Source organism: Amphiura filiformis, chromosome 4 (assembly GCF_039555335.1).
Source record: "Amphiura filiformis chromosome 4, Afil_fr2py, whole genome shotgun sequence".
In the NCBI taxonomy this organism is placed as follows: Eukaryota; Metazoa; Echinodermata; class Ophiuroidea; order Amphilepidida; family Amphiuridae; genus Amphiura; species Amphiura filiformis.
The window spans coordinates 26,495,862-26,523,540 of NC_092631.1; the positions used below are offsets into that span (position 1 = coordinate 26,495,862).

General features: G+C 37.2%; 1 protein-coding gene across 1 annotated transcript; it reads left to right on the forward strand.

Annotated features, from left to right (window-relative positions):
• Nucleotides 1-44: 44 nt before the first annotated feature.
• Nucleotides 45-27,447, forward strand: LOC140150745 (solute carrier organic anion transporter family member 4A1-like). Its single transcript, XM_072172844.1, has 11 exons — nt 45-683; nt 8,897-9,055; nt 11,050-11,329; nt 12,673-12,775; nt 14,099-14,220; nt 18,277-18,537; nt 21,870-22,068; nt 22,535-22,688; nt 22,961-23,133; nt 23,826-23,890; nt 24,836-27,447. Exons 1-11 carry the CDS (start codon nt 423-425, stop codon nt 25,255-25,257), a joined length of 2,199 nt encoding a protein of 732 aa, XP_072028945.1. The 5' UTR covers nt 45-422; the 3' UTR covers nt 25,258-27,447.
• The last annotated feature ends 232 nt before the right edge of the window (nt 27,448-27,679 follow it).

Sequence of the window (27,679 nt, forward strand, 5' to 3'; positions counted from 1 at the left end):
AACTGCATATGCATTTACTTTGTCACTGGTCCTGACTCTGAGAGAAACGAGGTAAAAAGTCACTCATTCGGCTAAATGACGGCAATGCGGGTACGTTACGTACTGCGTTTGTTTTCAGTCTGCTGATCGCACTGTGTCAGCGCAAACAAAGCATGACATTCTTTTGAACTAGTGAAATAAAAGGCTTGAAAATTATTAATACTTCTTGAAATCTTGGAAGCCATTGACATGGTATTTTGTGTTCAAGGTTGAAAGTGTATTAACTGAAATTTGGAATGTTTATGCCTACATTATACACGCATGTAGCAATCACTATTGCAGTAGATATTGAGCATCATCTGAAAAACGTGACTTCGCCGCCGTAGCCTTGTCGTCAAGGAAATAAGAACATATGTTCATTAATTTGTATCATTCTATACATTATGGAAGGAACACGTGTTAACCAGGATTCTAAACAAAATCAAAACTCTGATGGTGGTGATCCACAGATTCGGACAGTATCTGGAAAGGACAAAGCTTCTGAAGCTGGTGACAATGGAACGGTGAAGCCACCTGGTGGAGAAGACACTACTGACAACGTTGATCATCGATATGGATGGTGTGGATGGAAGCCAGAATGTCTGCAAAGAATCAATAAACCTGTTTGGCTATTGGTGTTTATGTCCTTCTACGCTTTTATGCAGGTATTGTTACAAAGTCCTTCAATAGTTATAGTGCCGAACAAATCGACTGTTCAGTGCCAGAAGTGGTTAAGTGCAATTATAGCTGCCATGTGTAGCTACCATGTGTTTATGAGTACAATATACTGCGTGAAATGACAAATGTTCACAGGGCAGTTGAGCAGTCGAAATATGGCACTGGATATGAAATATTATCATATTCACACACTTTCATATTAAATATTTGCACAATCTTATGTTGATAGTCAGGCCTGTGTGTTGTAGTAACGCATAACTACTTGTGTATAGTAACTTTAAACCTGTGGCCTGTCAAGTATTCCTTATTTTGATATATGGTTATATTATTTTACTGAAGGTACACTGGCGTAAAATGCACGTGGAAGTGGAACCGCAATGGGAAAAATGCGGCTCCATTGGTAAAATAGATTGTGTAAAGTAGCCTTAAAGGTAGACTAGGTATTATTGGTCGAAGCAACAACAAAAATTCCATTTTCACTATCTAAATCAATATATTAGTGAAAAACAACACCTTGATGATTGGTAAAAGTTCATTCTACAAATTAAATAGTTTGAAAACCTGCTTGATTTATTATTGTTAATGAGTTATGTGCGTTTTACGATAGTGTTCCCAGCAAACACAAAACGTTTTCGACATCATTCGCAAATGGTTATAAAAGGTTGTCAGAAAACGTTTAAATGTCGGGTTATATAAAGGGTATATTAAGAGTATAAAACGTTTTCATAAACTTAAAAAACATTTTTTGAAAATCTACTGCTCAGCAAACAAAAATGTTTTACAGAAAACGTTTAAATGTCGGGTTATATAAAGGGTATAAAAACGTTTTAATAACATTCCAAAAACATTCTTGAAAACTTGATACAAAACATTCTAAACAGAATGTTATTTTGGGGTTGAAAAAATATTTTGCGAAAAATGTTTGCCCAAAATAGTTTCAATAACGTTTTAAAAACGTTTTCATGACCTTTATATAACCCGACATTTAAATGTTATTAAAAGGTTTTGAATATAACATTTTAAGAACATTTCTGTGTTTCCGGGGTTCAAATATGTTATCATAATGTTATTTAAGTATTGACACAATATTTGGCACAAATGTTTGCAAAAATAGTTTACAATAACATTTTTTGAAAACATTTAAAAATATTGTTGTAGTGTGTTTTCATACAAAACGTTTTAAAACGTTATCATGACCTTTACAAAAATGTATATAACCCGACATTTTAATGTTATTAAAACGTTTTTACCTAAACCAAAAGCCAAAATATAACTTATTTAAAACGTTTTAAAAACGTTTTTGTGTTTGCTGGGTTGTTATTTCAGCCCTCTTTACAACATAACTCAAGAACCACAGGACCTAAAAAGTATATCTGTGATATTTAAATTCTTCTGCACGCTCGCTATGAAATGATCAATGCAATTTTTGCCAAAGCTCACTGCCATTCGCAAGATGCTGCACAGTGACATCGCCCCGATATCTTCATAGTAGAAATCGCCATGGTAGGTTGAATCCACAGCCACCCATGACCATTTTATTCGGACCTTATGAGATGCATATTATTAGCGAAGTGACCTGACTAAGGCTACTGACATAGACGGGGTAATTGATTTCTCGCTCTGTGAGCAAGCTTGTATACGACATTGCGGTCATTGGTTATACTCTCTCCACTTGAGTGAGTGCCGCTATAGCCTGCTGCGCGCTGTAGTCCATACAAGACCAACGCAATATAAAATTGAGAGTCTTGGTCAAATTTTGAGTTCAAAGCGCACGGCCAATTTTCAAAGCGCACGCTAACGACTATAATATCTGTTCAACACGTATTTTAAAGTGTATGAGACCACATCTGGTTTCTTGAGAAAAATTCATTTACGGGAGATATTTTCTAACTCAGTATCCGAAGATTTTCGTCTGATATCAAAATCGTGCATAGCAATTCACGTGTATCGATCCCGTGTATTCATTTTAATGTCACTGCTGCACCAAATAATTATTAGCCAGGCGATGTCGGTGTGTGCTGTGAACTACCAAATCGCAACAGTTTAAAATAGTTGTTAACCTTAAAGTAACCCGCCAGACACATAATCAATGCTTTTACGAAAAGTTCTTTTGTGGTCTAGTATTTTAAGTACCGCACATCTACTGTGTTTTATAATTCGTTCCACATTGCCCCATTGGAGTGACATGAATGTTATGTGACGGTCTTATTGTTGGGTTCGCAAATATGGGTAGCATTGTCAGCCTTTCGGTATATCAATGACCCCTTTTTCAAAGCCTATTTTGGTATATGAATGGGTCCTTTTTTCAAAATGTTCTCAATTTTTTCGGAAAATAGCCCAATTTTTCCTTAATCTAGCCAAAATTTTGGGAAAATTTGTAAAAGCTAAGACAATTTGGGTTAAATTCGGCCAAAAATTGTGACTTTTGGTATATCAATGGGTCCAAATTTCTTGAAAAATTGGTATATTTATGGGTCCACTTTCAAATTATCAGCGGCACGTCCCTACCAAAACCAAACTTACCCCCCGGATTATGTCAAGGTACGTAGTTGTCAAAGGAATACCATTAGTGAGACTCTAAATCCGCAAATAAAAAACAATGATCATAAAAATCGGATTTCCGTTTTTAACGTAACATTTGGCATTTTAGTCGATATACGAGGCCTGCTCATGGTCAGTTACCAGACATATCATATATACAGTCACTCTCAACTTAAGTGGCAACAATGTACCTCCAGAAGATATTACCTTCAACTTCTCTATGTATCCCGTTATATCCAATACGTATACGAATAGGTATGAAATAAAAAAAAGAATATTATACTTTTATTTTAAATTTTTTAATCTTAAGTAGTGCATGGCGCTATGGGTTTGGGATTTTATATTACTATTACTACATTAGTGGAACCAATTATTTGTGGCATCCTTAAACCTGAAATGAATTGATCTTAGTGATGAGCTGCCCTGTTCATTTGATAATTATTTTACCAAACGTTCTGACATACATAACTACAAGACACGATATGTAAATAACCTAAATCTAACCAAAAATAAGAAAGTCTTTTCTGATCATGCCATACGTACAAGAGGTCCCATTCTTTGGAATTCTTTAGATAAAAGTCTGAAAGCTTCAAAATCTGTTAAACATTTCCGTAATCAATTCAAAACAAAACTGATCTCTAAATATAATTAATCTTTTCCGTGAGCACCCCCCTTCCCTTGTCTTTTGGTTATGTTATGTAATGTTGATTTATTTTGTTAATTTCATTTGATTTCAGGGAAAGGCTAACTTTCAGGCCTTTTTGGTCTTCCAGCCTTTTCCTCCATATGTATCGTGTTTATATATATTATTTTTTATGTAATGTCTTTGATTTTTATGGAAATAAAATATGAATGAAAATATGAATGAATGATCGATTGTGCGAACTAGACAACATAAAATGGGACATCATTGGACTCATCGAAGTAAGACGAAAAGGAGAAGCTTTATATGATCTTCAAAGCGGGAATACAATATACTACAGAGGCACAGAAAAGGGTGGCGCTTGGCGCTAGAGTAGGATTCATCATAAGAAAAGACCTCACAGCTAATGTCTTAAGCTATAAGAGCACATCTAATAGAGTGGCACAGATGATCATCAAATTATCAAACCAACAGAAACATGCCAACCACAAGCCATAAAGATGACACAGTGATGAAGTATATGAAGAAATAAATGGCCTTCTCAACCAAGACAAAGCAAGCCATACAATCATAATGGGAGATAATGCCAAGGTGGGAATCCAGAGAGCTGGAGAGCAGGTAGTTTTGACATTGGCATTGGCGAAAGGAATGACAGAGGATGAGGATACAAACTTCTAGACTTTGCTGTCAACAAAAGATTTAGAATCATGAACACATTCTTTAAGAAGAAACCCTCTCGGAAGTGGACATGGCGAAGTCCAAATGGCCCAACCAAGAATGAAATTGACTTCGTCCTCTCAGACAAGCAACATTGTTACAGATGTATCTGTTCTAAAGAAATTCAACACAGGCAGTGACCACAGATTAGTAAGAGCTAAGATCCACATTAACATGCAGCTGGAAAGAGCCAAGCTAATGCGCAAGAAGACTAGAGTTCCAGTTAGCCATACAGAACAAGTTTGATGCACAGGAAGATACAATGAAGGAATGGGATCTTACTGAAAAGTCCAAAGCCATATCAGAAACAACCGATACCTGTGCCAGGGAAGTAGCTGGAAAGGAAGTGAAAAAGAAGGAATAAAAACTCTCAGAAACCACTCTAAAGCTTCTCAAGAAGAGGAAGGAAATGAAACAGCAAACCAACATTCAGAAAAATAAAGTTAGATGGAGGGATGAAATTACAAAATTTCTTGATGTAACCTGGATGAGAAAAACGTGGAATAAACAGAGTGGCGTCACCTTGGAGAGGCCTTCACCCGCAACCGTCCCTCTTCCCTCCAAGTGCTTTATTGGTGAAGTTAGGTCCATCTGGTTGAATGCTTTGTTTTGACGGCATAGCCAGATAACGTAGCTACAATCATAGAAATATTGTGTTGGGACACGTTGTCAATTGCACTCATTGTTTTCATCCCCAGTCACGTAAATTTTGATGGATGTTTTTCAAGTAATGTTCTACGTGTAGCCTCAACCCTCCTGCAAGTCATATCCCTCCCCTTCCCCACCAATCAATGTTGCAGAGTCCAACACGGAGCCTGATGATAAGACCCCGATCAACATTGTTACGAGGGGAAGGGGGATCAATTTTAGTTCATGGTCCTAAACTGTCCCAAGACTAAACAGTCAGCCACCTGGACAACCGATTCTTTAGAAATGCTTAGTCGCGCTAAAAGTCGATCGATACATGTTAAAATCAGCACAATTCAGAGATACACCTTTTGCTATGAAATTAATTTTCTCGGTCAAATATAAAGCAATAATTTTTTTTTTTTCAGTAATGTCAGTTAAAAACTTGGTGCTTGGATATACATTTTTTTTTTTTTAATCCTGGTGTTAAAATTAAGCATCAAATTGTGTCTTTTAGTGTGATATTTTTGATTTTTATAGGCCTTGAATTCGCCCGCGAGCTTTTTACGGAATTCATGTTTTAGCGTCTCAAACTAATAAAGTTTGCTAAAGAAAGATATTTCCCACCCCTGTAAGGCACATCGTGTGGGTCTATATGTTATAGTTTTGTTAGAATTTCCGTTTTTGTTTTACCCTTTTTCCCTTCATGCTCCGAAAATGTCAAACTCAGTTATCTCTAGAGCAACCAGCAGAAATAATCGATATTTCCTTTGTTGTTTATCCAGGTCAATTTTCCATTGAAAGCAAATTGCCCGACCAGCGATTTGGTAGCCCAAATCCCCAATTGAGTGTTCTGGTTAAACATGATCAGCAGGAGCGCTATAGGCCTGGGAATTTCTTTGCTATATTGAAGTTCTAGCAACACTGTAGCCATGCCGGTATTCCTATTAAACCCAGGGATATCGATCCACAATGCTAGTATTAGCCTTAGATTTCACGCGTTGATTTTGAAAAATGGTCAGCCGGCAGTAAAAATGGTGAAATGAAAACGCAAATTCTGACAAAACTATGATATATCGCTCACGGTGATGTGCGTTAGAAAGTTGGGAAAAATCCTTCATTAGCGAACTATCTTACTTTGAAAAGCTAAAAGGTTGATCCAAAAAAAGGCTCGCGGGCAGAGTTTAAGCCTATCAAAATCGAAAATTTTACACTAAATGACTAAATTTCACGTCTAAGTTTAACACTAGAATTTGAAGAAAAAAATACAGTATCAAGCACTACAATTTTTCCTGACATTTACTGAAAAATGAAAATGATTGCTTTTCATTTGGCCGAGAAAATTAATTTTACATCGAAAAGGTGTAACTAAAAATTTAGCTCATTTCAACACCAAATTCGATCGTTTGTATTGCCTCATTAAATGACTGAGTGAGCCTTGCATAACAAAAGAATCGGTTGTCCAGGATGCTAACTGTAAATTCTATGATTGTAACTCTGAGTGCAGTCTTGGAGGCTGTGTCCATGATTAATTTTTTTCTTACCACTTGGATCTTCCAAAGCTGCAAAGCATTTGCTCAGTGAGGTATTATAAAAGACTCTGCGTCCTACTTCAATTGAGAAGTAGTGGGTGCACTAACCTCTATTCTTGCACTCAGCTACAAGGTCTTGTTATTTCACTTTTCCCTGGCAAATGCATTGGACAGGTTCTCCTCCATTGGAAAAGTGAGTTCAATTATAATTACTGTTCTTGTCCTTTCAGATTAGATGGTAATGTCAGGACGTTTAGCTGTCTCTGCTATTTGGGGAGGGAAGGCTATTGTTTGTGTTCTTCATCCATTAGGACTTCCCAGGCGTTGGCCTTTTGTAGGATGCTTGTACATTCCTTCTTTGGAAGAGCCAAAGCTGGGTAATTCCTATAGGCTGTATCATCTGTAGTGCGGAATACGATAGTAGCGATGTAGTTTGTATTGTCTGGCATGGCATACGTTGTTTCCTTTGCTTAGCTTCAGCGATGAAGGGCATCACACCAGATGCTATGGCTTTTAAGGTTTGGTCATGACGCCAGTTTTATCGACCACTTTGCAATGAGAAATTGCAGCCATTTTGGATATGGAGTTGCTGTGGTGGCATAGTTGGCAGGATCCTAGATTGGTCTTACCCCATAATCTCAGGTTCGTGGTGGTTGGCAGCTGGTCATGATGTGTCAACTCGCATGGCGGAGTCCCACTTGAGCCACTGTCCCTGCTTAGCACAGCCATATGGGTAGACAAACATATCATCTTCATGCACATCTTTGACAAGACCGGTCAAGCACTTTCTGTGTTCCTGCGGCTTCATGTCTTTGATTAGCTTCTGGTTCTTTCTAAAGCCAAGGCCTGCTCTATCTGTCTGTCCTCTGTACATCTCATTTAGTATCAGAGTATCATGCAGGTGCCATTCTCTCTGCTCTAGTTCCTTGACTCCAATCCATTTGACTTGCTTTGCCTTCTTTTGGAGACAGTCTTTGTACAGAGCTTGAGTGCTTCCATCTATAGAGTGTTTGTTGAGATGTTACTTGGTGACCTGCATGCACATCACAGAAGTGGTGAGCCTCTTAGCTGTAGGCCGTATCTTTTCCTACTTCGGTGCAAGGCGGTGTTGTTGGTGCATCGGCTTACTCCAGCCCATCGCTTCAAGTGTTTGGTGTAGGTAGCCTCCAGATTATCTACGAACGTAATTGGGAAGTTATATATGGTGAACTCCCATGTCAGTTTGGGTATGATTGTGTTGTTGTGGAACCACATCTTCATGATACCGTTGAGTTTGCTCTTGTCCGTTGTTTTAGCATATGTGCCAGTTTGTATTTCACGGATTGTCTGATGGCATGGTCTTTCAAGTCTTCAAAGATTAACTTGGCAAGAAATCTTACCGACTGACTGTGGATGTTAGCAATCTCTCCTCCATCAATTGTTAACTTAGGGTCGTATGCAGCATACCGAGTTTTCTGTCCTCCTCGTCTTTGTATACTGTTTGGGATGAATTTCTTCATTGCATGCGACCTGCATTTGATTGGTTTGGCTTTCATGGTGCGTGTCCACCTGAGGAAGTCATTGACTATGTTGATCAACTTTTGTCAATCTTATAAGCTTTTGGTGTGATATCATCTGCGTAGGCTTTAGCAGAGGATTTGGTGGTTGTGTTGCTCACACGGTACCCAAGGTGGCTGTGTTTATAAAGCAGATCAAGACCTAAGTTGAAGACAGCCAGAAATAGGATGCAGGATAGTGGGCATCTTTGAAACACACCAATACTACAATGTACCCAGTCTGTTTCTTAATTCACAATTTTAGTGCAATTTTGTCCAATAGAACTGTGTACAAGCATAGCATTTGACTCATGATTTCATCCGATTCTGAAGTTATACATTTATCAAATAAATTATTTTCCTTTTTTGTGCCGAGAGGAGTATTTAAAGACAAGTTTCGAATCGGCGCACTTTGAAAATTTGGCTAATTCTGTGCGTGAGAAATTTGACATTTGACCTTATTTAGTCTATAACTCAAGAACTAAGCACTCTAGCGAAATATGACAATTGACTTTTTATTCCTAGCTTCTTCTCACTTTTGCGCATAAATTTCACTTTTACTAATTGCATTTGCGAAATGTTATCATATTATTTCTCTTTTCTAGGGCCTCATCGTCAATGGTTTAATCAATGTAGTGATATCAACGTTAGAAAAGAGATTTGATTTGCCGAGTAGAAAAACTGGTCTTATAGCAAGTTCTTACGACATAGCAACCGCTACATTAGTAATATTTGTGAGTTATTATGGAGGACGAGGACACAAGGTACGTAAAATCAGAGTAAGAAAATCCTTACGCCTTTTCTGTTGTAAAATACATGTAGCTTTAAATCCTATTTGTTCTCTTTTTGTGTTTTTTTTTTTCTTGAAAAGATGTCTGAAATTTATGATGAAAATCATGTATGTTGCGTGTTACACTCTTAAAACGGTCTACTCATTTTTGAGTAGAAACTATTCAGATGAGGATCTCAAAGATTTCTCTTCAAAATGAATCGGATATTCTCATCAAAATGAGAAGATTTCTTAATATTTGATAAGATTGCCTTGTCATTTAAAAATGAATTGGTTCTTGTCAAAAATGTCCCTTATCAAATTTGAGTAGTTTGTCTTGTCAAAAATGACCAAAAATCACATTTGAATAGTTAGTCAGAGGGGTACGTACTCTACAGAATATTGTCAAAATGAAATGGGTAATCTTGTCAAATAATGAATTGAAGATTTTGTCAATTTGGAATAAATACTTTAAATAATAAAACGGAAACTATTCATTTTGACAAGATTGTCTGGTTCAAAGTGATAATCCACCTTTTTCGTAATTGACCACTTCGTTGCCGTTGGCGGCGTTGACTCTGCTAACTCCAATTAGACCGGAGTTTAATAAGAAGAAAACTGAAAGCAAGGCCAAAGATGTAAATTATATATTATAAATTTAATCCGCATAATTAATTTGGGTTAATTTCTTGACAAATTAAAATGAACTCTATTAGCCTATATTAGCTAACTTCGGCATAATTAGAGTCAGCAGAGTCAAACGCCGCCAATCGCAGCGAAGTGGTCAATTACGAAAAAAGTGGATAAACCTAATCAAAATGAACAGTATGTCTCATCTAAACTTATAGTTACGGGATAAAAAATAAATGAGTAGGGGTTCTATTCAAAAAATGAAAAGTACTAAATTAGAGTGTATTACTGTTGAAATTGGCTAACGTCAACGTCCTCATTCCTACTGTTTTAAAACTACGCCATGATACCAGGGACTCCACATTCTCCGGGAGATTCCATAGAAACACAGCATAACATTGCTCACCAAATAGCTCTAAATGTCTGAAAACGTTAAAATTGAGGTAAAACGAAAGCGCGTCAAAGTATTTGAGTGAAATGGTTGAATGCATAGCCTATGGGTTAATAAGTTTTCGCAACTTTTAGTTTATTCAATCATTAATGTCACACAACAAATACATACCTTTGTATGGTTCAGTGCACTTTTTTATTGTTAGATAGGGCACCAAGTTCACTTGAGGGAAAAGGGTGGCGTAAGGCATGCAAAAATTAATTCAATCGTGGCAACAGTTTGGTAAGAAAAAGTTGAAAATGAAATTGCAATTTAAGACAAGAAACCGAAATTATTACAAAAGGGGGGGGGAAGCCAAAAAAGGGGTTGGCACATTAATGGACCACCTTTTCAATATAACGAAAACGACCCATACAATATGAAAACATTCAAATGTATGAATTGAGTTCTCTCAAATTTCATGTGCTGGATGGGGGGGGGGGGGTAATTTTATCAACTTTATTGGTGCTAAGTGATCAATTCAATGGCGGCATATGACACGCTACTTTTAAATTACAAAATACTATATCAAACAAACATTGTAAAAAACTCTCTTTTTTAATTATTATTATTATTATTATTATTATTATTATTATTATTATTATTATTATTATTATTATTATTATAATTATCATTATTATTACACTGTAAAAACAACGGATAACACTTAATAAACAGTAAAACGCGTTTATATTTATAATCTATACTCGTAAAAGTATAGGAGGCGTTGCATACGATTAACACTATAACACGTTTATAGAAGGATTTATTGATGGATTAGTAACACTTTTTACATGTTTATATCGGTGATATAAACGTGTTGGGTGTTAATCGTATGCAACACCTCCTACACGTTTATGTGTAAAATATAAAAATAAACGTGTTTTAGTGTTTATTAAGTATTATCAGTTGTTTATTTACCCATGCAGGCAAGATGGATAGCATTTGGCTGTGTGATATTTGCAGTTGGTGGCGTGGTCTTTGGAATACCTCATTTTACAACAGGCTTACATACAAGTATATCAGGTTCTCTTGTCTGTGTTACTGATGAGTCGACAGAAGAGTGCGTTGACTCAAGTTTATCCAACTATTTCTACGTGTTCATCTTGTCACAAGTGCTTCATGGAATAGGTGTTACTCCTCTATACAGCATTGGAGTAACATTGATAGATGAGAGTGTTACGGTGCACCAATCTGCACTGTATATGGGTAATTATAGCCTACAAAAAGCTGTTATAAATACGCCTATAGATTCAGAACTAATAATTGTTTTCACAATATTTCAACATAGAGAGAAGGATGATTTATTTACACGCATTTTGATACCCCATTCGTTAAATGTCGTTCAATATTAACAACACAGTAGTGCTTTTACAGAAAAATACCCGAATTTAAAAGTTGCAGTTTACAGCTATCAGTGGTTATAATGCCAGCACTGTAAACACGTAAAGCCCGCCATTATCTTCGCGCTTACTTCAAATCAATACAAATAACTGGAACTTTTAAATTGGGGTATTTTTCTTTAAAAACACTGCTGTATTGTCAAAATTGAACAAATGGGGTATCAAAATGCGCGTAAATAAATCATCCTTCTTCTTATGCTGAAATATTGTGAAAACAATTATTAGTTCTGAATCTATAGGCGTATTTATAACAGCTGAGTTACTTTTTGTGCAGACTTTAGTTCAATATCCAGTGATGGTGCCAGAGATATTTCCCTCCAAGGCAATGGGGTAAATTGCTGCATGCGGCCGAACATTTCCTTTTAGAGTATACAGTGGCAATTTTTTGGCCTAGAATATAAAATTTCCCTGAATTCGAAATTTCCCCGAATTTGACTGTACTTGGGAAAATGCCCTCCCGCTTGGTCCAACCCAGGTGGTGGTCGCCGTGCATTCTCTAAATTCAGTAATTGAATGGGATTATTTTGAAATTTTAAAACGCTTGAAATATCACAAACAAATAGGCTTATGTTAATAAATAATATAAATACAAGCTAAAACCTTTGGGGTTCGATAATGAACCCCACAAAACTAACCGAGTATATGGAAAATGCCATACGGCCGGGTGGAATCACAAGTTGCCGGCTCGATCATGCCATTCGCCGCCTGGTCCAACCTCTAATCGGTGTGGGTGTGTGGGGGACGGGTGTGTGGGTGGGGGGGTGTGTGTGTAACAATGAAATAACAATGAAATTTATTTCATTCTTGTCTCTAGATATGTAGTAAAACTATATTGGTTTTTCCAGTCTTGCGACACATCATCCTTAATTAAAACATTAAATCATATTCTGAAATTAATTCATACATTTCCATAAGCAATGCACTGGACTACCCTAAGATGGTTTCCTCTCCACAACTAACAGGTAATGGTAAAATTTAAACAACATTTTGATATCCGGGGATTACATAAATGACTAACCATATGTTAATGTAAACAAACCTCAATGGGCTTTTTTGATTACATGATAGGGAATTGCCCATATTACATTTTCTAAAATAAAGTTTACAGTACATCTGTTACTCTTTTGATCGAATATTGATATTTTACAGGCATCTTTTACGGACTGGCAACGATAGGACCAGGCATTGGATTTATAGTTGGTGGATTGTTTCTAAACATCTATACCGATACTGGATTAGTCGACGTTGACAGGTGACTAAATCATAAACATGAAAACACTGAATGACGGGCAATTTACTTTGATTTACCTAAGGAGAGCAATGAAAGCGTGTATGTTATATAGGCACAGCTTATACTTTTTATTCATATCGTCAGCCTGCTACGCTTTTTGCCTAAGTCATTTTTTGTAATTTTGAGAACAAAGTACAAAATATGGTTAAAGCATGCATTTAAACATATTTATTCACCAATCTCTGCACAAGAATAAATGATAATGATACAAATGAAAGGAAAAATCCGGAAAAACTTAGGGTGATTACGTTACTGATGCATGCTTGAGCCACATTTTATTCTTTGTTCTCAAAATTACAAAAAATGACATAGGCAATTAGCGTAGCAGGTTGACGAAATATTCGATACAACTGAGTAGCTTTAGAAGTATGCGTTACTTATTCAATATATTTTCATTTTTAATCTTTTAACGAATATTTGTGAGCTAAAATCGATAATATAATTCCACCATATTTTGACAAATAAGCCAAATTTCATCACTTTGTGAAAGTAGCAAGTACATTTTTGACTCTAGAACAATAATAATTATACAATTTTTTATCATGTAGAAGTTGGTAGCTCACAAATTGGCAGGAAAAGTCTAGTTTCCAAAGATACGGTTAAATTCCTTTTATTATTTCCTTTCCAAACATATATATTTTCATAACTTGCCTTTGTTACTTTAAAAAATGTAGTGAAAATCGTCGGACCACCTTCCTTTAAAGGAAGTCTCCGCCAATCACAACATTATGCCTTGTAAGAAAAATAATCATCAAGCACAAATCACTTGGTTTTATTCAAAACAAACTCATATTGACCATAAAAAAACGAATAAAAACATCCCGTCTTTCAACACGCGATTTTCAAAATTCCCGGGCGCCGACATTGTCTAGTGCAATGCCCGTATTCAATGAAGGCTGACGACAATTGAGTGCAAATAACCATGACGTCATTCCACCAGACAGTCGGCGCCCGGGAATTTTGAATATATCGCAGCGTGTTGAGAAACGGCTGTTTAAATTAGTTTTTTTATGGTCAGTATGAGTTTGTTTTAAATAAAATCATGTGATTCGTGCTTGATAATTATTTCTCTAACATATAAGGCATATTGTTGTGATTGCCAGAGACTTACATAATTTTTTGAATATCCACTCAACTGAGGAGAACGAACAATTTTCAAAGATTGCCAACTTCGAATCTTGGCAATGGGACCATGCTTGATGACCATATGACATGCACGTTTTACCGTGTTGAACTTCATCACCTTACTAAATACCGTTACTTTCAATTTTTAACACTTTTCAGTCTTGGTATAACACCAAATGATCCCGGGTGGATAGGGGCGTGGTGGTTGGGATTCTTCATCGGAGGTGTTATTGCTGTTTTAGTTGCAGTGCCACTCTTCGGTTTCCCGTCAGAATTTCCAGGTGGGTTGAGCAAAATGATCAAACGTTTTCACAATGTCACACTTCCGGCCAGAGAGTCGCTTAATTAATCTCATCTCCACGTGGTGCATTGAAACTGACGTGCGGACATGAGGATGTTGCCGTCACCGAGGGACTCATGCTACCCGAGCGCCTTTTGGGATACCGTAGAATTCCGTCTAGAAGTATATACCGTAAACGTTCGCCTAATGGCGCTCTGGATTTTATAGAAATGAGAGAGCGCCCTCCTTGTAAAAGCCCAGTATCATCACTGAAAATTAAGGGCGCGTGTAGTTAAAATGTGTAACCTATCGACACATTCAATTATGACCAAGGTCAAACAACGATATGATAATGCGGTAATCATTCACCTATTACGTAGTGGCACAGTTAGCAGAGCATCAGACGAGGACAGAGGGAACTTTAGATCGTCTCCCATGCAGAAATTTCTGACAGTTTTGCTTTAGAATGTCTGTCAATGTTTTTTTTCTGATTTGGGGAAATGGTATCTCTTTTTGTTTAAAATCTGTTAATTTTTATTTGTTTAGGTACTTTTTCTCTATTCTGTTGATTTTGTCTATATCGTTTTTTGTTTATTTATTTAATTTGTGTGAGTCTTTTTTTTTCACGATTCTTTGTTTCTCTGTTGGTTTTATCTCTTTTCATTTCATTTTGCTTTGTTTCTCTTGTATTTAACAATTAATATGGAGAGTAACTACTATGGCATAATGGGTTCTCCCCTGAAATTATATGAAAGCAATATTAATTATTATTATTATTATTATTATTGTTAAGTTCGACGGTTTTTATTAAATAGTATAAAACCCATAAAATCCTCACATATCAAATTCGTACCGACTTCTCTATACATGTTTGCACACAGATTCCTTTGTCGCGAGCGACAAGTCTTTGAATTCGCTCGAGTGTCTTTGACTATGCTTCAGTGGTTATAAACAGATTCAAAAGATAACCTCTGCCCTAATAATCCCAAGCTTTTGTCTAAAACTGCTACACGGAGGATGTTTCATTATAGTTCAGTCTTTGGTTACGTATAAAGCGATTATCATTATATGGACTATATCACGCATTAAGTTCTGAACCTGGATCATTATGATCGCCCTACAAAAATTGCTTGACTCCGATACCACGGAGTAACGCAACCACTTCGTGGTCTGATGGATATGCTCTGTGGTCTGGTCTACTAGGGTTCAACCCTTTTAATAAAATGAAAGAAAAAAAACCCCGGCTGAGCTATTATAATGAATAAATCAAGAAAGTAAATAATACACTTTGTATAGTTACATAATATGAAACAGTGAGGATTATAATTTGCAAAGGATTTATCTTGGTCATTTAACTTTTACGTGTAAGACGATTACCATTATATGGACTGCGCATTGATAGGCACCAGGTCAGAGCCCTGACACTGAAAAATTTGCATGGCAAAATGACCCGTCTCCTCCGCAGCCAATTTGGTTTCGCTCCATCGAAATCAAGCTGGCCACGGAGGAGACTACCCTCCTTGTGTTTGTTCATTTGTGTATGGAGAGCCTTTCTTGGAGTCCATGACTTAGGCTACTACGCTCTCAGCTAGAGTCCGACGCTGCATTGTACTAGAAATACCTTTTCTGTGAAATCGCTATAGAGTCAATCGGGAACACGTATTCAATTTATAAATATAGCATTAAATTAGTATCACCCTTGTGGCCCCCGTGCAGTGGAAAACCTTAATTCTTTCATTAAAAAGAAATGAAAATTTTGATATAATTTGATATGATGAACCATTGACCTGACGCCATGATAGTAGGATCTATTAATCGTTTTATATACAATGTATATACCGTATTGTCATAATACCAATATTTGTCATAATATATAATGAGTAATATTTAGCATCGTATATGTGCAGTCCATATGCACAAACGAATACTGATCTTTATGATATTCAGGTTTTATACATCTCATATAACATGTCACGCAGGAGGTCATACGTGCTGACCTTCATCTATTGTATTTGTTCATCTGTGTATGGAGAGGATTAACGCCATTAAAACTCCATCAGTATTAGGGCGTAGTTCAATGAACTCACCGTATTGCTATTCCAAGTACTTTGATAATACAGATAATATGTATTAATGGGTCGAGGCGATTGCATTGAAAAACCTAATAAATTATTCATAACAGTTACGTAATCAATCGATAGTGCGGACACTTTTCATTTGCAAACCACCAAAATTCGTGATCTTTTAGCGTTGGAAAAGAAACGACGTGAATAGAGTGCCCTCTCAAGAATATCAACTCTCTGACCAGGTGTAGCAAATTTGGTCCCACCGCGGTTTTCATTGCCGTTTGGAATCATGTTTTGTAGTGACTATGTATCTAAAAAATAATTTAAAAAAATAATAAAAACGAATCATAATTCATTCCAAAAATGGGGACATAAATATCTATTCACACTTCTTCACATAAAATAGGGTCAGTAATCAAGAATTGAACCAGTACCCTGTATCATTCAAGGCGCACGCTCAGACGCTCTGTCGACTGAGCTAACGGGGCAGACAAAAAAACAGTGTAATTTTGAACAGAAGAATATTCACACACTATGAAAAAAAATACAATGGCAGATGTACCAAAATGAGTTAGGTATGAATCGATCTGCAAATTAAGGACACTGAATTTTTGAGAGAGAATACCTGACCCACCCACACCCCCACAAAAAAACCAAAACATTTACTACTCTAGTAGTAATAATTAACCTAGAGCGTTTTTATAGTGAGCCAGATTATACGTTATTCAGCGTATATTCGCGTATAAGCACTGCAAAATCAATAGAGGTTATCCGTGTTGTATAATCTGCATATCCTATCAGCGACTGCTATACCTTGTTTAGGACTTTCAAAAGAAGTACCTGCATGTGCAATCATCACTGTTTCAAAATAGCCCGCCAAAGTCATGCAGGTAACTCCGAGGTCGTGCATTGAATTGGTTTGAATGAGGTATACTACAGGAACCAGCACCTTTTGTTAGAAGTCACACATGAGCAAAGTGGATAACCTCTATTGTTATTGCAATATAATCTTTCCGCATACAGCCACTATAATCACGCTCCAAGTAACCTAACTGTTTGATCACGTCACGAACGTTTCTGAATCATTATCGTGCAGACTCTAACCACACGTATCCTTAATGCTGTTGAGATTTTGCAAGGATGGCGCTCTCTTATTTCTATAAAATCCAGACCGCCATTAGGCGAACGTTTACGGTATGCCTCTAAACTAGGGTTTTTTTAACGAAAGATATGAAAGGCCAATACCCTTCTCAAAAACATTGCAATAGGTTGGTCTTACAAATATACATGTTTGTACAGCCGCCTTTATCAGTAATATAGTTGTTCAAACTCCAAATAACGTTTTTGTTGAGAGTGTCTGCCTCTTGTCTCTTGTGTCAAAAAAACCTCGTTTAGAGGCATATATATGCTTGTAGACGGAATTTTACGGTATATTGACAATTTAGTTCAATCATTCTGGTGATTGATAATTGATTAGGGCAGTGTACAACATCCATTGGAAGCAGCACATAAGCAACAAAGAGCTCATGAAGACCTTCCAAGACTCTCAGAGAAGATCAGAGGAGAACACGCTTTGCTGGGCACTACTTCAGGAGCAAATGTGAACCTGTCGCCAACCTGATAAACTGGACACCCAAACATGGAACAAGAAACCCTGGTAGACCAACCCTTACATAATTATGTTGATGTACTCAAGCAAGACACAGGGCTGGAAGCATCTGACCTGGGAACGGCGATGCAGGGCAGGAGGATATGGAAAGCTGTCGTGGTTCGATAAAAGCACCCGAAATAAGCAAGCAAGCAAATAGTTCAATCATGCGTATGCGCGTGTGAAAGACTCATGCCCAAAGATGCCAATACAATTTTATAGTGACCGAATGTTGCTGCTCTTGTCAAGATAAACAGTACACAGCACACTCGCTGTCATGCCTTATGATTTTTGTTACATAAATTTGAGCTTCATATCTCGCGCTGATTTTTTTTTTTTTTAGGCACCAAAGAGATTCGAGGAGCTAAAGTAGACCAGGCCCACCAATCTAAGCACACTGACCACGCAACTACTCCCGGTTTTGGTGAAAAACTCAGTGATTTCCCCCGCGCGGTCATGTATCTAGTGAGGAATCCTACTTTCGTGTTTCTGGTTCTTGCTGGTTGTAGTGAAGGTTTTGTTGTTAGTGGATTTTCTACATTCGGTCCTAAAGTTGTCGAGACACAGTTTGGATTAACTGCCGCTGATGCGTCGCTTCTTTTTGGTAAGGCACCCGGGAAGGCACCTTGTTATAAAGAAACTAAAATCCCAGTAAGGTTGGTCTTAACCCTGGAATTATGGACACAATTTGCCCTCATAACTGCCAAATTGTTGGTCTTAAGTATATGCAAGTTAAGAGTTGATGAATCCATCTGCGAGGTCAAATTTGGGCAAAAATGCTCAGTTTTGGAGAACCCCCCCCAAAAAATCTTTTTGGGCACAATTTTTTTCGGCCAACGTAAAAAAAAGGTCTTTGCCATTCTAAATAATTATGTGCACTCTAATTTCACATATTTTTGAATAAAATCCCTACTCACTTATTTTTGATCCCGAACTATTCGTAATGATAAGATATGTTGTTCATTTTGATTAGGTATATTATCATTTGAACCGACAATCTTATCAATTCCAATGGTTTCTGTTTTATTTTAACAACTAATTAAATTGAAAAGATCCCCAGACTCATTATTTCACAAGATTATCCATTTGAATTTGAATAGGTTCTATTATCAGTGGACTTCGGGTATATATATAAATGCGCATATACAGCCTGTCTCAAAAAAAAGGGTGCAAGTGAAAAGCGCCCGCTGTGGCAAGTAGAAAATACCGTTGTGACATAATGCTTACATCACCGTCACGGGCGCAGTCTTAGCTCTCAAATGCCGTTGATTCTGTTCAATTTGTTTGTTCCAATTTCGAGATATGTTAATTTAACAACAAAAGGGTAAAATCACAATTGTGCCACTTTTACTAGGGAAGAGAGCTGTACATGTAAATCGATGGTAGCTGATGTTGATGCGTCTAATGCACTCCCCCTTTCGGGGCGCATGCATTAGGCGCATCAACATCAGCACGCGTGCATTATTTTGTCTAATGTCTCTCCCAACAAGTAATTAACCTATAACATGTATAAGTGCGCAATTTTGTTTGTCTTTTAACATGTCTTAAGTGACTAAGAGAACAGTATTTACCATGATAAAATCATTGACATGCACATGTATTTAATTTTTACAATATAATGTGAAATATTTATTTACCTTTTAATATCTTTTAAGTGGAAACGAGAATCATCATTCCTGCATCATGATAAAACAGTAAAAACAGTCAAAAGAATTTTGTATTGTGTCATTGATGCATTCTTTTGATTTCACGAAGGAACTCCTGATAAACTTGATGCTATCACTGTTTGTTTACCCAGGTTGGTCCGTGAGGAACACATGCTAATCCATGGAAAACCATGGACCGTTCCAAGCTCATACAAATGCTCTTCCCCCCGGGCTCTTCCCTAGTAAAAGTGGCACAATTGCGATTTTACGCTTTCGTCCTTAACTAAACATATCTCGAGATTAAAACAAGCAAATTGAACAGAACAAACGGCTAAAAATAGCTAAGACTACGCCCTTGACGATGATATAAGCAATATGTCACATCGGTATTTTCTAATTACCCTAGAGGGCGCTTTTCACTTGCACAATTTTTTTTGAGACAGGCTGTATAAATGCGCACGTGACATCTACAAGTCGCGATACCGTGTTCAACGATGAAAATGACATGTTACAAGGAAAATTGTTTTTGCAAAATAGTGGCATTGATTGCAAAGGGGAAAATAATTTGACCCGAAACATAAACTCTTTATTTGGATTTTCCATCACGGAAAAAAAAATTAATGACGGAAAAGCTAGATATAGCTGATTTAAAAACTTATATTTCATTATTTCCGTGCTAAATGGGCGTGGCAATTGGCCATATTGATGACGAAATGTGATTCTTACTGGCATTAAGGTCAGAACTGAGTAGCTGCCGATGATGTTATTTGATAATTTTGCACGTGATGATAGGGAACTTAGGGGCTGTCATTTTTCGGAAGGAATGGGTCATGGATTTATTTACTTGGGAGTCACGATAAATACCCCCCGTAGTGCCGCCACTGAACAATAACCCTGACCCTAATTTTAACTCTAATTTTAACGTCAATTGACGAAACTATAACTTTAGCCCTTTTCGGAATAATGACCCTCTCGAACTAATAGGCCAGATGTCCCCGCCCGACCTCCTCAACCATAACTTACTCATTCGCTCGCTCACATCACATCACAGATGCTCACATCAAAAATTGACAAAAAACTAATTCAAAATGTGTTTTTAAGTACCTTTTTGTGTCCCCCCATGCTAAATCGGTGTTCTGTACACCCTTTGACCATGTTGACGTACAATTTAGAGTATAAACACGTAGATGACTGTATGATCTAATCATCCCGGCTGGAAGATGTTGAGGAAGACTCACGCTCATACGTTATATGACAATTTGACGTACAATCACGTATGTGATGCATGGTTTGAGGTTTATTAAGCTAGTAAGTTAGATCTCGTCATACACATTATTGTCATGGTATTATATTGTAATTGTATACGTCAATTTTGTTCAGTTTGATTCAACCGGCTTATAAAGTTTTACTTTACACGGAAGGGGAAAGTTAGCAAAAAACAATTAATTTATGAGTGTAAAAGGGGGAGGGTGGTTTTGGGGGAAAAGGGGGGGGGGGGGCAAATAATATTTATAAAAATTATAAGTAGGGCGAGAAAAAAAACCCTGTTCTACGGGCGGACGGACCTTTCAAGTAGGGTCGGTCGGTCGGTTGGTATTTTTTTCATTTTTTTTAAATAACCTAAAAAATCACAAAAATCTGTAAATAAATTTCAATTTGAGAAAATACCAAAAAAAATTATCCTAAAATTTCCGAAATTTGGGGTCGGCATTCATTTGTACAGGAAAAATTTGTTTCCCAATTTGTTCAAAATTGTTCGTTTTTCGTCGCCTAAGTACATAAATAATTAAATAAATAAATAAATAAATAAATAAATAAATAAATAAATAAATAAATAAATAAATAAATAAATAAATAAATAAATAAATAAATAAATAAATAAATAAAAATAAATAAACATTAGTTATGTTTGTACATGGGGGTGCTGTGCAATAATCATGATCCTTCGATATCCATGATTTATCCTTGCAAATTTATAGCATCGAACCTCCAGCCAATGTTCCATGCCAGTGCTAGCCACGAAACAAGGTCACAACTGTAGCCACTCCTTCAATGGTCGCCATTTCAGTGATTGACAGTGATGTAATGCAAATATGGCGCTGGCCATCTGGTCACGTGCGCATTTATAAATGCGATTTTATATATACAACCGAAGTCTACTGATTATTATCCCCTCTCGACGAAGATGAACTATTCAAATTTCATTTTTTGGTCATTTCTGGTAAGAATCTATTCAGTTTTGAATTATATACAACAAGCATTTTAACATAAAACCTCTAATTCATGTCAGGTATATGTGCGATACCCGGAGCTGGTTTCGGGACCATCTTAGGTGGCTACCTCGTCAAACGATGGAAACTCAAAATCCGTGGCATGGTCAAGTTTAGTTGCATTACCAATATTTGTACCATGGTAGCTGTGACGACCATGCTCGTCAGGTGTTCTCAGGAATTGATAGTTGGAGTCAATGTTGACTTTGAAGGAAACATGTAAGTTTCAACAAGAATATAAAGAAAAGTAAAAACAGAATGATAGTCGCTAGGTTAGTCAATGAATACGTTAGAAAAAGGAAGCTTAACTATTAGCAGAAGAGTCGGGACTCTGGACTTGAAATCCTACGCTCAGAACAGCATCCTCTAAAGAGCAAAAGTCATCCAACATGTAATTTACTGAAATCAAATTTCCATCAATTTTGCGATCAATCATCATTCAGACCTATAAATAAGCAAAGAGCAGAGACAACGTATTCCGAGAACTAATTATACAGAAGCAAATGAGTTAATGCATAATCTTGGTTTGATGTTTTAAGAAACACATAACTACTCTCTCACAAAATTATGACAAATTTAGAACTTCTTTTATTCAAACACTAGCATCCAAAATATTGTCATCAAAAGATAATTAGATAAAATGCTTTCCTGATCAATATTTGTTACGGTATGTTATTTCTGCAAGGACAAACTTTGCTGAGGACGAACAACTTATAAATGACTGCAATTCTAACTGTGGCTGTACAAGGAAAGAATTCAACCCAGTATGCGGAGACAATGGAATGGAATACTTCGATCCCTGTTTTGCTGGGTGCACTCAAGGAACCGAAGACGCACAGGTATATATAAATTGCTAAACCATTCGAAAATATACTAATTTTCTTGTCAGAGAGTAACCCCCCCAAGAAACCCCTCCACACACACACACACCGACCCCCCCACATACACACACACACAACAACAACAACAACAACAACAACTGTTTTGATACAGTATCTTAAAAAAGAGTCCATTATCGAAAACTCTACTTTCCTAAGTTGATATTTATGAAGCTACTATACTGCGATCATTATGAGTGTTTAACTATCCGTATGTTTCCATCTTTGTAAAGCATTTTTCAGACTGTTCTTGCTTGGAGCTAGCCCCTACCAATACATCATTAACAGTAACAGCGGGTAAATGCGACAGTGATTGTAGTTTGCTGCCCATCTTCCTCGTTGGAACTGTCTTGTTGATGACATTTCACTTCTTAGCGGCCATCCCAGGCGTCGAATGTATATTGAGGTATAGTTTGATCAGCTCGTAATCGGCGGGCCTTATAACATCGCGGATTGATACCAATATATTTTATTTCGAGGATCGTTTTGTGACATCTCGCCAGAAGTATCACGAATTTTTAATTCAGGTCATATACTTTACCTTCTTATTTAAAACGCACAATATAGACTGGACAGGTCAACTATATCACTCTTAACGTAGGTCTACTTTTCGGCGTAGTGGTAAAAGCCTAACAATTCCCGCCGATTACGAGCTGATCAAACTATTAATTGTTCGTTTGTTTTAAATAATTTAGTTTCGTTCTGCTCTTCGTTAGGCATGAATTTCAAGGCTTTTTCCCCCAGGTCTTCTACATCAGCATTTGTAAATGTCACATGCTATTCTTAAATATAATCAATAAATGAATAGTAATTTACCTTTTGTACGAATTCGCCGGCGAAGTGACGAAATAACCGGATTAAATACCATTGTGAAAACAATTTTTGAATATATCGCGCTGCACTACAAGCAGGTTGCACTCATCACCTGTGTATGTCTGCAATCATAGATTGAATACAATATCGCTCTTAAGATACTAATCTTACAGGTGCGAGTGATCAGCTTGATATGTCCCGCGTGGACGTACTAGTGCAGCGCGATATAATCAAAACTTGTTTTAAATAAGCTTTAAATTACGATTCATTCAATATTGTTCTCAGGTGCGTGCCAGAATCTCAGCGTTCGTTAGCGGTTGGTGTGCAATGGATATTCATACGAGTACTAGGTAAGTAAATAATTAGTGTATACACAGGGGCGGATCGATCATACGAGAAATCCCCTTAAAATTCCCTTAATATTAACCCTAACCGTACCAAACATCAAAAAACCTCAATTCAGAAAGGTACAAGCAGGTATCCCACGTGATGCTATTGCGTCATCATGCGAACAGTCATACCGTATGGCGACGGAAAGCTTGCCGGGCAAGCTACTCCCCGTGGCAAGGTAGGCCAGTGCAAGGGCGTGGCACCAGAAGGGTCGCGGGTTCAAAACCGCACCCGAAAAAGTATTATCTTCTTCTTTCTTTATTTCCTCCGTCTTTCCTTCTCCCTCGCCAAAAAGCAACTGGGACGTTATGGCTAAAATCATGCCAATCAGCCAAATTTCAACCAATTCTAGCCTCAAAACAATGGTAATATATACGACACATTTCATTAAAATAATGTCATAATGTATTTTCAAATTTTATCCCCATGTGACCTTTGACCTCAATAACTCAATTTGCTTAAAGGTGCCCTCTTTGCACACCGCAGACTCTGAATCTACATACCCTTCTCTAAAATACAAAATTGTATTAGTACGCACCTTCACAGTTATACTGGGTCTTCAATGATCTCTATCCTCAATCGACTAATTGGGTGCTTTTTTATCAGCTTTCTGGAGGCTAAAGCCGCCAGCATACTTTCCTGCCGCTTGCCGCTGCGGCAAGCGGCAGGGCGTTTCAACCAATGACAAGTCTCTATTGTGTCCATTTGTCTGCAATGCGCGTGCGCCACGCCGTTCAGCGGCAAGCGGCAGGGTAGTATGAAACCAGCATAATATATAGTTTTCTATTTATATCAGATTTTCCTGTTAATGCTTAGCTATATACATATATATATGAAATGTACCGTCTTCCCGAGTAGATACATAACACCATATAAATCTTGCTTTTTTCCAAAAAATCTTTCAGGTACAATTCCTGGGCCTATTGCCTTTGGTGCAGCTTTAGACACTTCATGTATTCTCTGGCAGCAGGACTGCACAGGAGCAGAAGGGTCGTGTTTTCTCTACAGCGGAAGTGGGATCGCGTGGAAGTTCTTCCTTATCGGTTTCGGTGTCGTATTTGTGACTTTGACATGTTTCTTACTGTCTCTTTGGACTTACAACGGCCCTGCAGATGATGAAATGGAAGATGAGACAAAAGACATGAAGTTCAAACTTGATACCGATGATTATAATCGTAATGTACAGCTGGTATCAAGTAGTAGCCAAGTTGGAATTGTTGCCAATGAGAGTCTTCCAGTATCTGATGATGGCTTTCATAACGAAGGCTTTCAGGGTATTGACGACGAAAAGACATCGGCAAAGGTTTATCATGTTTCTCATGTATAATTGGGTCAGTGAAGGTATTTGTCTTCCAGAGTCCCAAAGAAAGACAATAATCATGTGACCCGATCTGATCCATTCAAGCCAAAGTCGGAAATTTTGAAAATTGAGTTACTAGTACTACCATTACTAACTTGCCCAATACCTACTGATATTGACTCTCCAGGTCTCTTGAATACTTGGTTGCAAAGTTATGAAGCTTTTATATGTCTATTTTTTAATGTTTTTTTTAATTGTTTTGTTTTTCTCCTCACTTTTTGCCTATATCTCAGTTTCATTATTGCCAACTTTAGCCTGATTGGATCAGATCTGGTCACATTTTAAAGCATTGAAGATATTCGCCCTTAAATCATGTTAACTGGTAATTGTTGAAAATTCTCGGGATTCCCAATACAATGCGCCGCCAACGGTTGTTCTTGCTAGTCCAACTTTTAACCTCCAGGGTTGACATCGCCTTCCTAGCCGTCATTAGATTTTCACACGAGTGTGATATTAGTGATCAATGATATGAAATGAATCTACTACAATTATCGTTCACGGGTTTTTAGTGTGCATTTGCGTGTAACATAATTATATTGACATTTAAACACACAATGACATATTCCTGTGTTGTATTCGTAATTTCGTATTCCGCGGGCTTTGGATGTCGACATTTTCCTATGATGCACTGCCTCTCCCCGCAACAGCTGGAGGCGCATTATATTGTGGATCGACTGAATTTTCTCGAATATAAACAGTACTATATTGATATAAAAAGGCGCATATTGACTTTATTCCATTGCCTGCAGCAGTATGTGTGAGGGTGGGTAAGGTGGGCGTGTGTGGTGTGTTTGGGTGTATGATTGCGGTTGTGGTGCGTGGATGTGTTTGGGTGTACACATTGGTATTTCTTCTGAAGACTCGTGCATGACGACAAACCAAGACAATGTATGACGAGTCCAGATGTTTTCTATTTGTCGGTATGTTGAAATGCGAAGGTATCGGAAATACCGAAAACGTCCTTAGAAGGTAGCCCGGGAAGGTAGCCTGTAGGTCAACGCTCAGAGGACGGTACCGTATTTCATTCGCCATCGGTGTGATGATGTAACAGGATTAACAACGATAGCAATATCTTTTGATCGCACTGCACTAGTACGTTCAAGTGGTACCTCTGCATTCAACCAGATATCAAAGAACATGGATAGGCCTACAGACCTGGATCGTAATTCTATAGAATGATCATATCATGCTATGATTGCAGACGTACACAGGTGATGAGTACAATTTGCTTGTAGTACACGACGCGGGAATATAATCAAAAATTGTTTTGACCTTAATTACTATGGTTTTGAGGATCCGTGTCTAAGGGTGGGATCCAAGAAAGTAAGGACAATCAATGTGTAATGTTATTTTATCAAAAACAAACTTGTTAATTTATAATTTATATTCATTCTTTCAAAACACACAGGCCTATCCAATGCAACTCATGTTTTCAAAATCTAGATTAACTTGTAAAGTAAAAAATATATATTTTTGTATTAATGTATCTATATAGTACAAAATAAATGAACAATATTTATCCAGATTGTCTCTAACGATTAGTCCCATCACATGTGACCATACCATGACTACTTCACCGATTACATGATTTAATAGCACGATTATATCATTTTCACATTCTCTATGTTCTCTGCAAATAGGCGATTTTTTTGGCTATGAACTTTTGCCTGTACCATGTGTACAGAAGTTTTCTTAACATTGGGCTATTCCAGAAAATAAGTGCACACCCCCTATAGAGGAGTACATTTTTAATCAAAGAAATGTCTGGATTTCCAAGTCTGCTTTCTGAAAACGACTGGAATTCCAGTTGTCAATGTTGCTTGAAAAAGCTTGGAAATCCAATTAAATGAAGGAAAAATCACGGAAATGTCTAAAATGAACTTTCAAATTCAGGATTTCTTACTTTGAACTATAGTTTTCTGCTGGATTTTTTCGCCTTTGGACACTTAAAAAGTCTGGATTTCCAACAATCATGACTGGACAAAAAGTCTGGATATCCGAACTCCTCTATAGGGGGTGTGCATCTATTTTCTGGAATAGCCCATTTCGTCGCTGCGATGTTTGACATAAAATCGAGGATACGTGTAGCGGAGCTAATCATTTTGAGATAAACTGAACAACTTCTAATGTTCAAAATAAACTGAATTCATGTAATCATTTCCCTGTATCTTTATTTTAATACAATTTTAAAAGACGTGACATTGTTGCATGGCAGGAAAATTCTATAGTAGGAATTCCAATTGAAGGAACGCAGCTTTCAACAGCTGTATCCATCTAACCGCGATCGTATATCGCGTATTTCAAACTACAACGCGAACGCACGACCTTGGATACAATGCTAGCTGCGTTCATTCAAGGATAGTTCTATAACAGCTTATTCTAGTATTAT

Coding starts and splice junctions, on each gene's coding strand:
- LOC140150745 (XM_072172844.1), top strand. CDS start 423: ATGGAAGGAACACGTGTTAACCAGGATTCTAAACAAAATCAAAACTCT. Junction 684..8,896: donor CCTTCTACGCTTTTATGCAG/GTATTGTTACAA, acceptor TCTCTTTTCTAG/GGCCTCATCGTCAATGGTTT. Junction 22,069..22,534: donor GTTGACTTTGAAGGAAACAT/GTAAGTTTCAAC, acceptor TATTTCTGCAAG/GACAAACTTTGCTGAGGACG.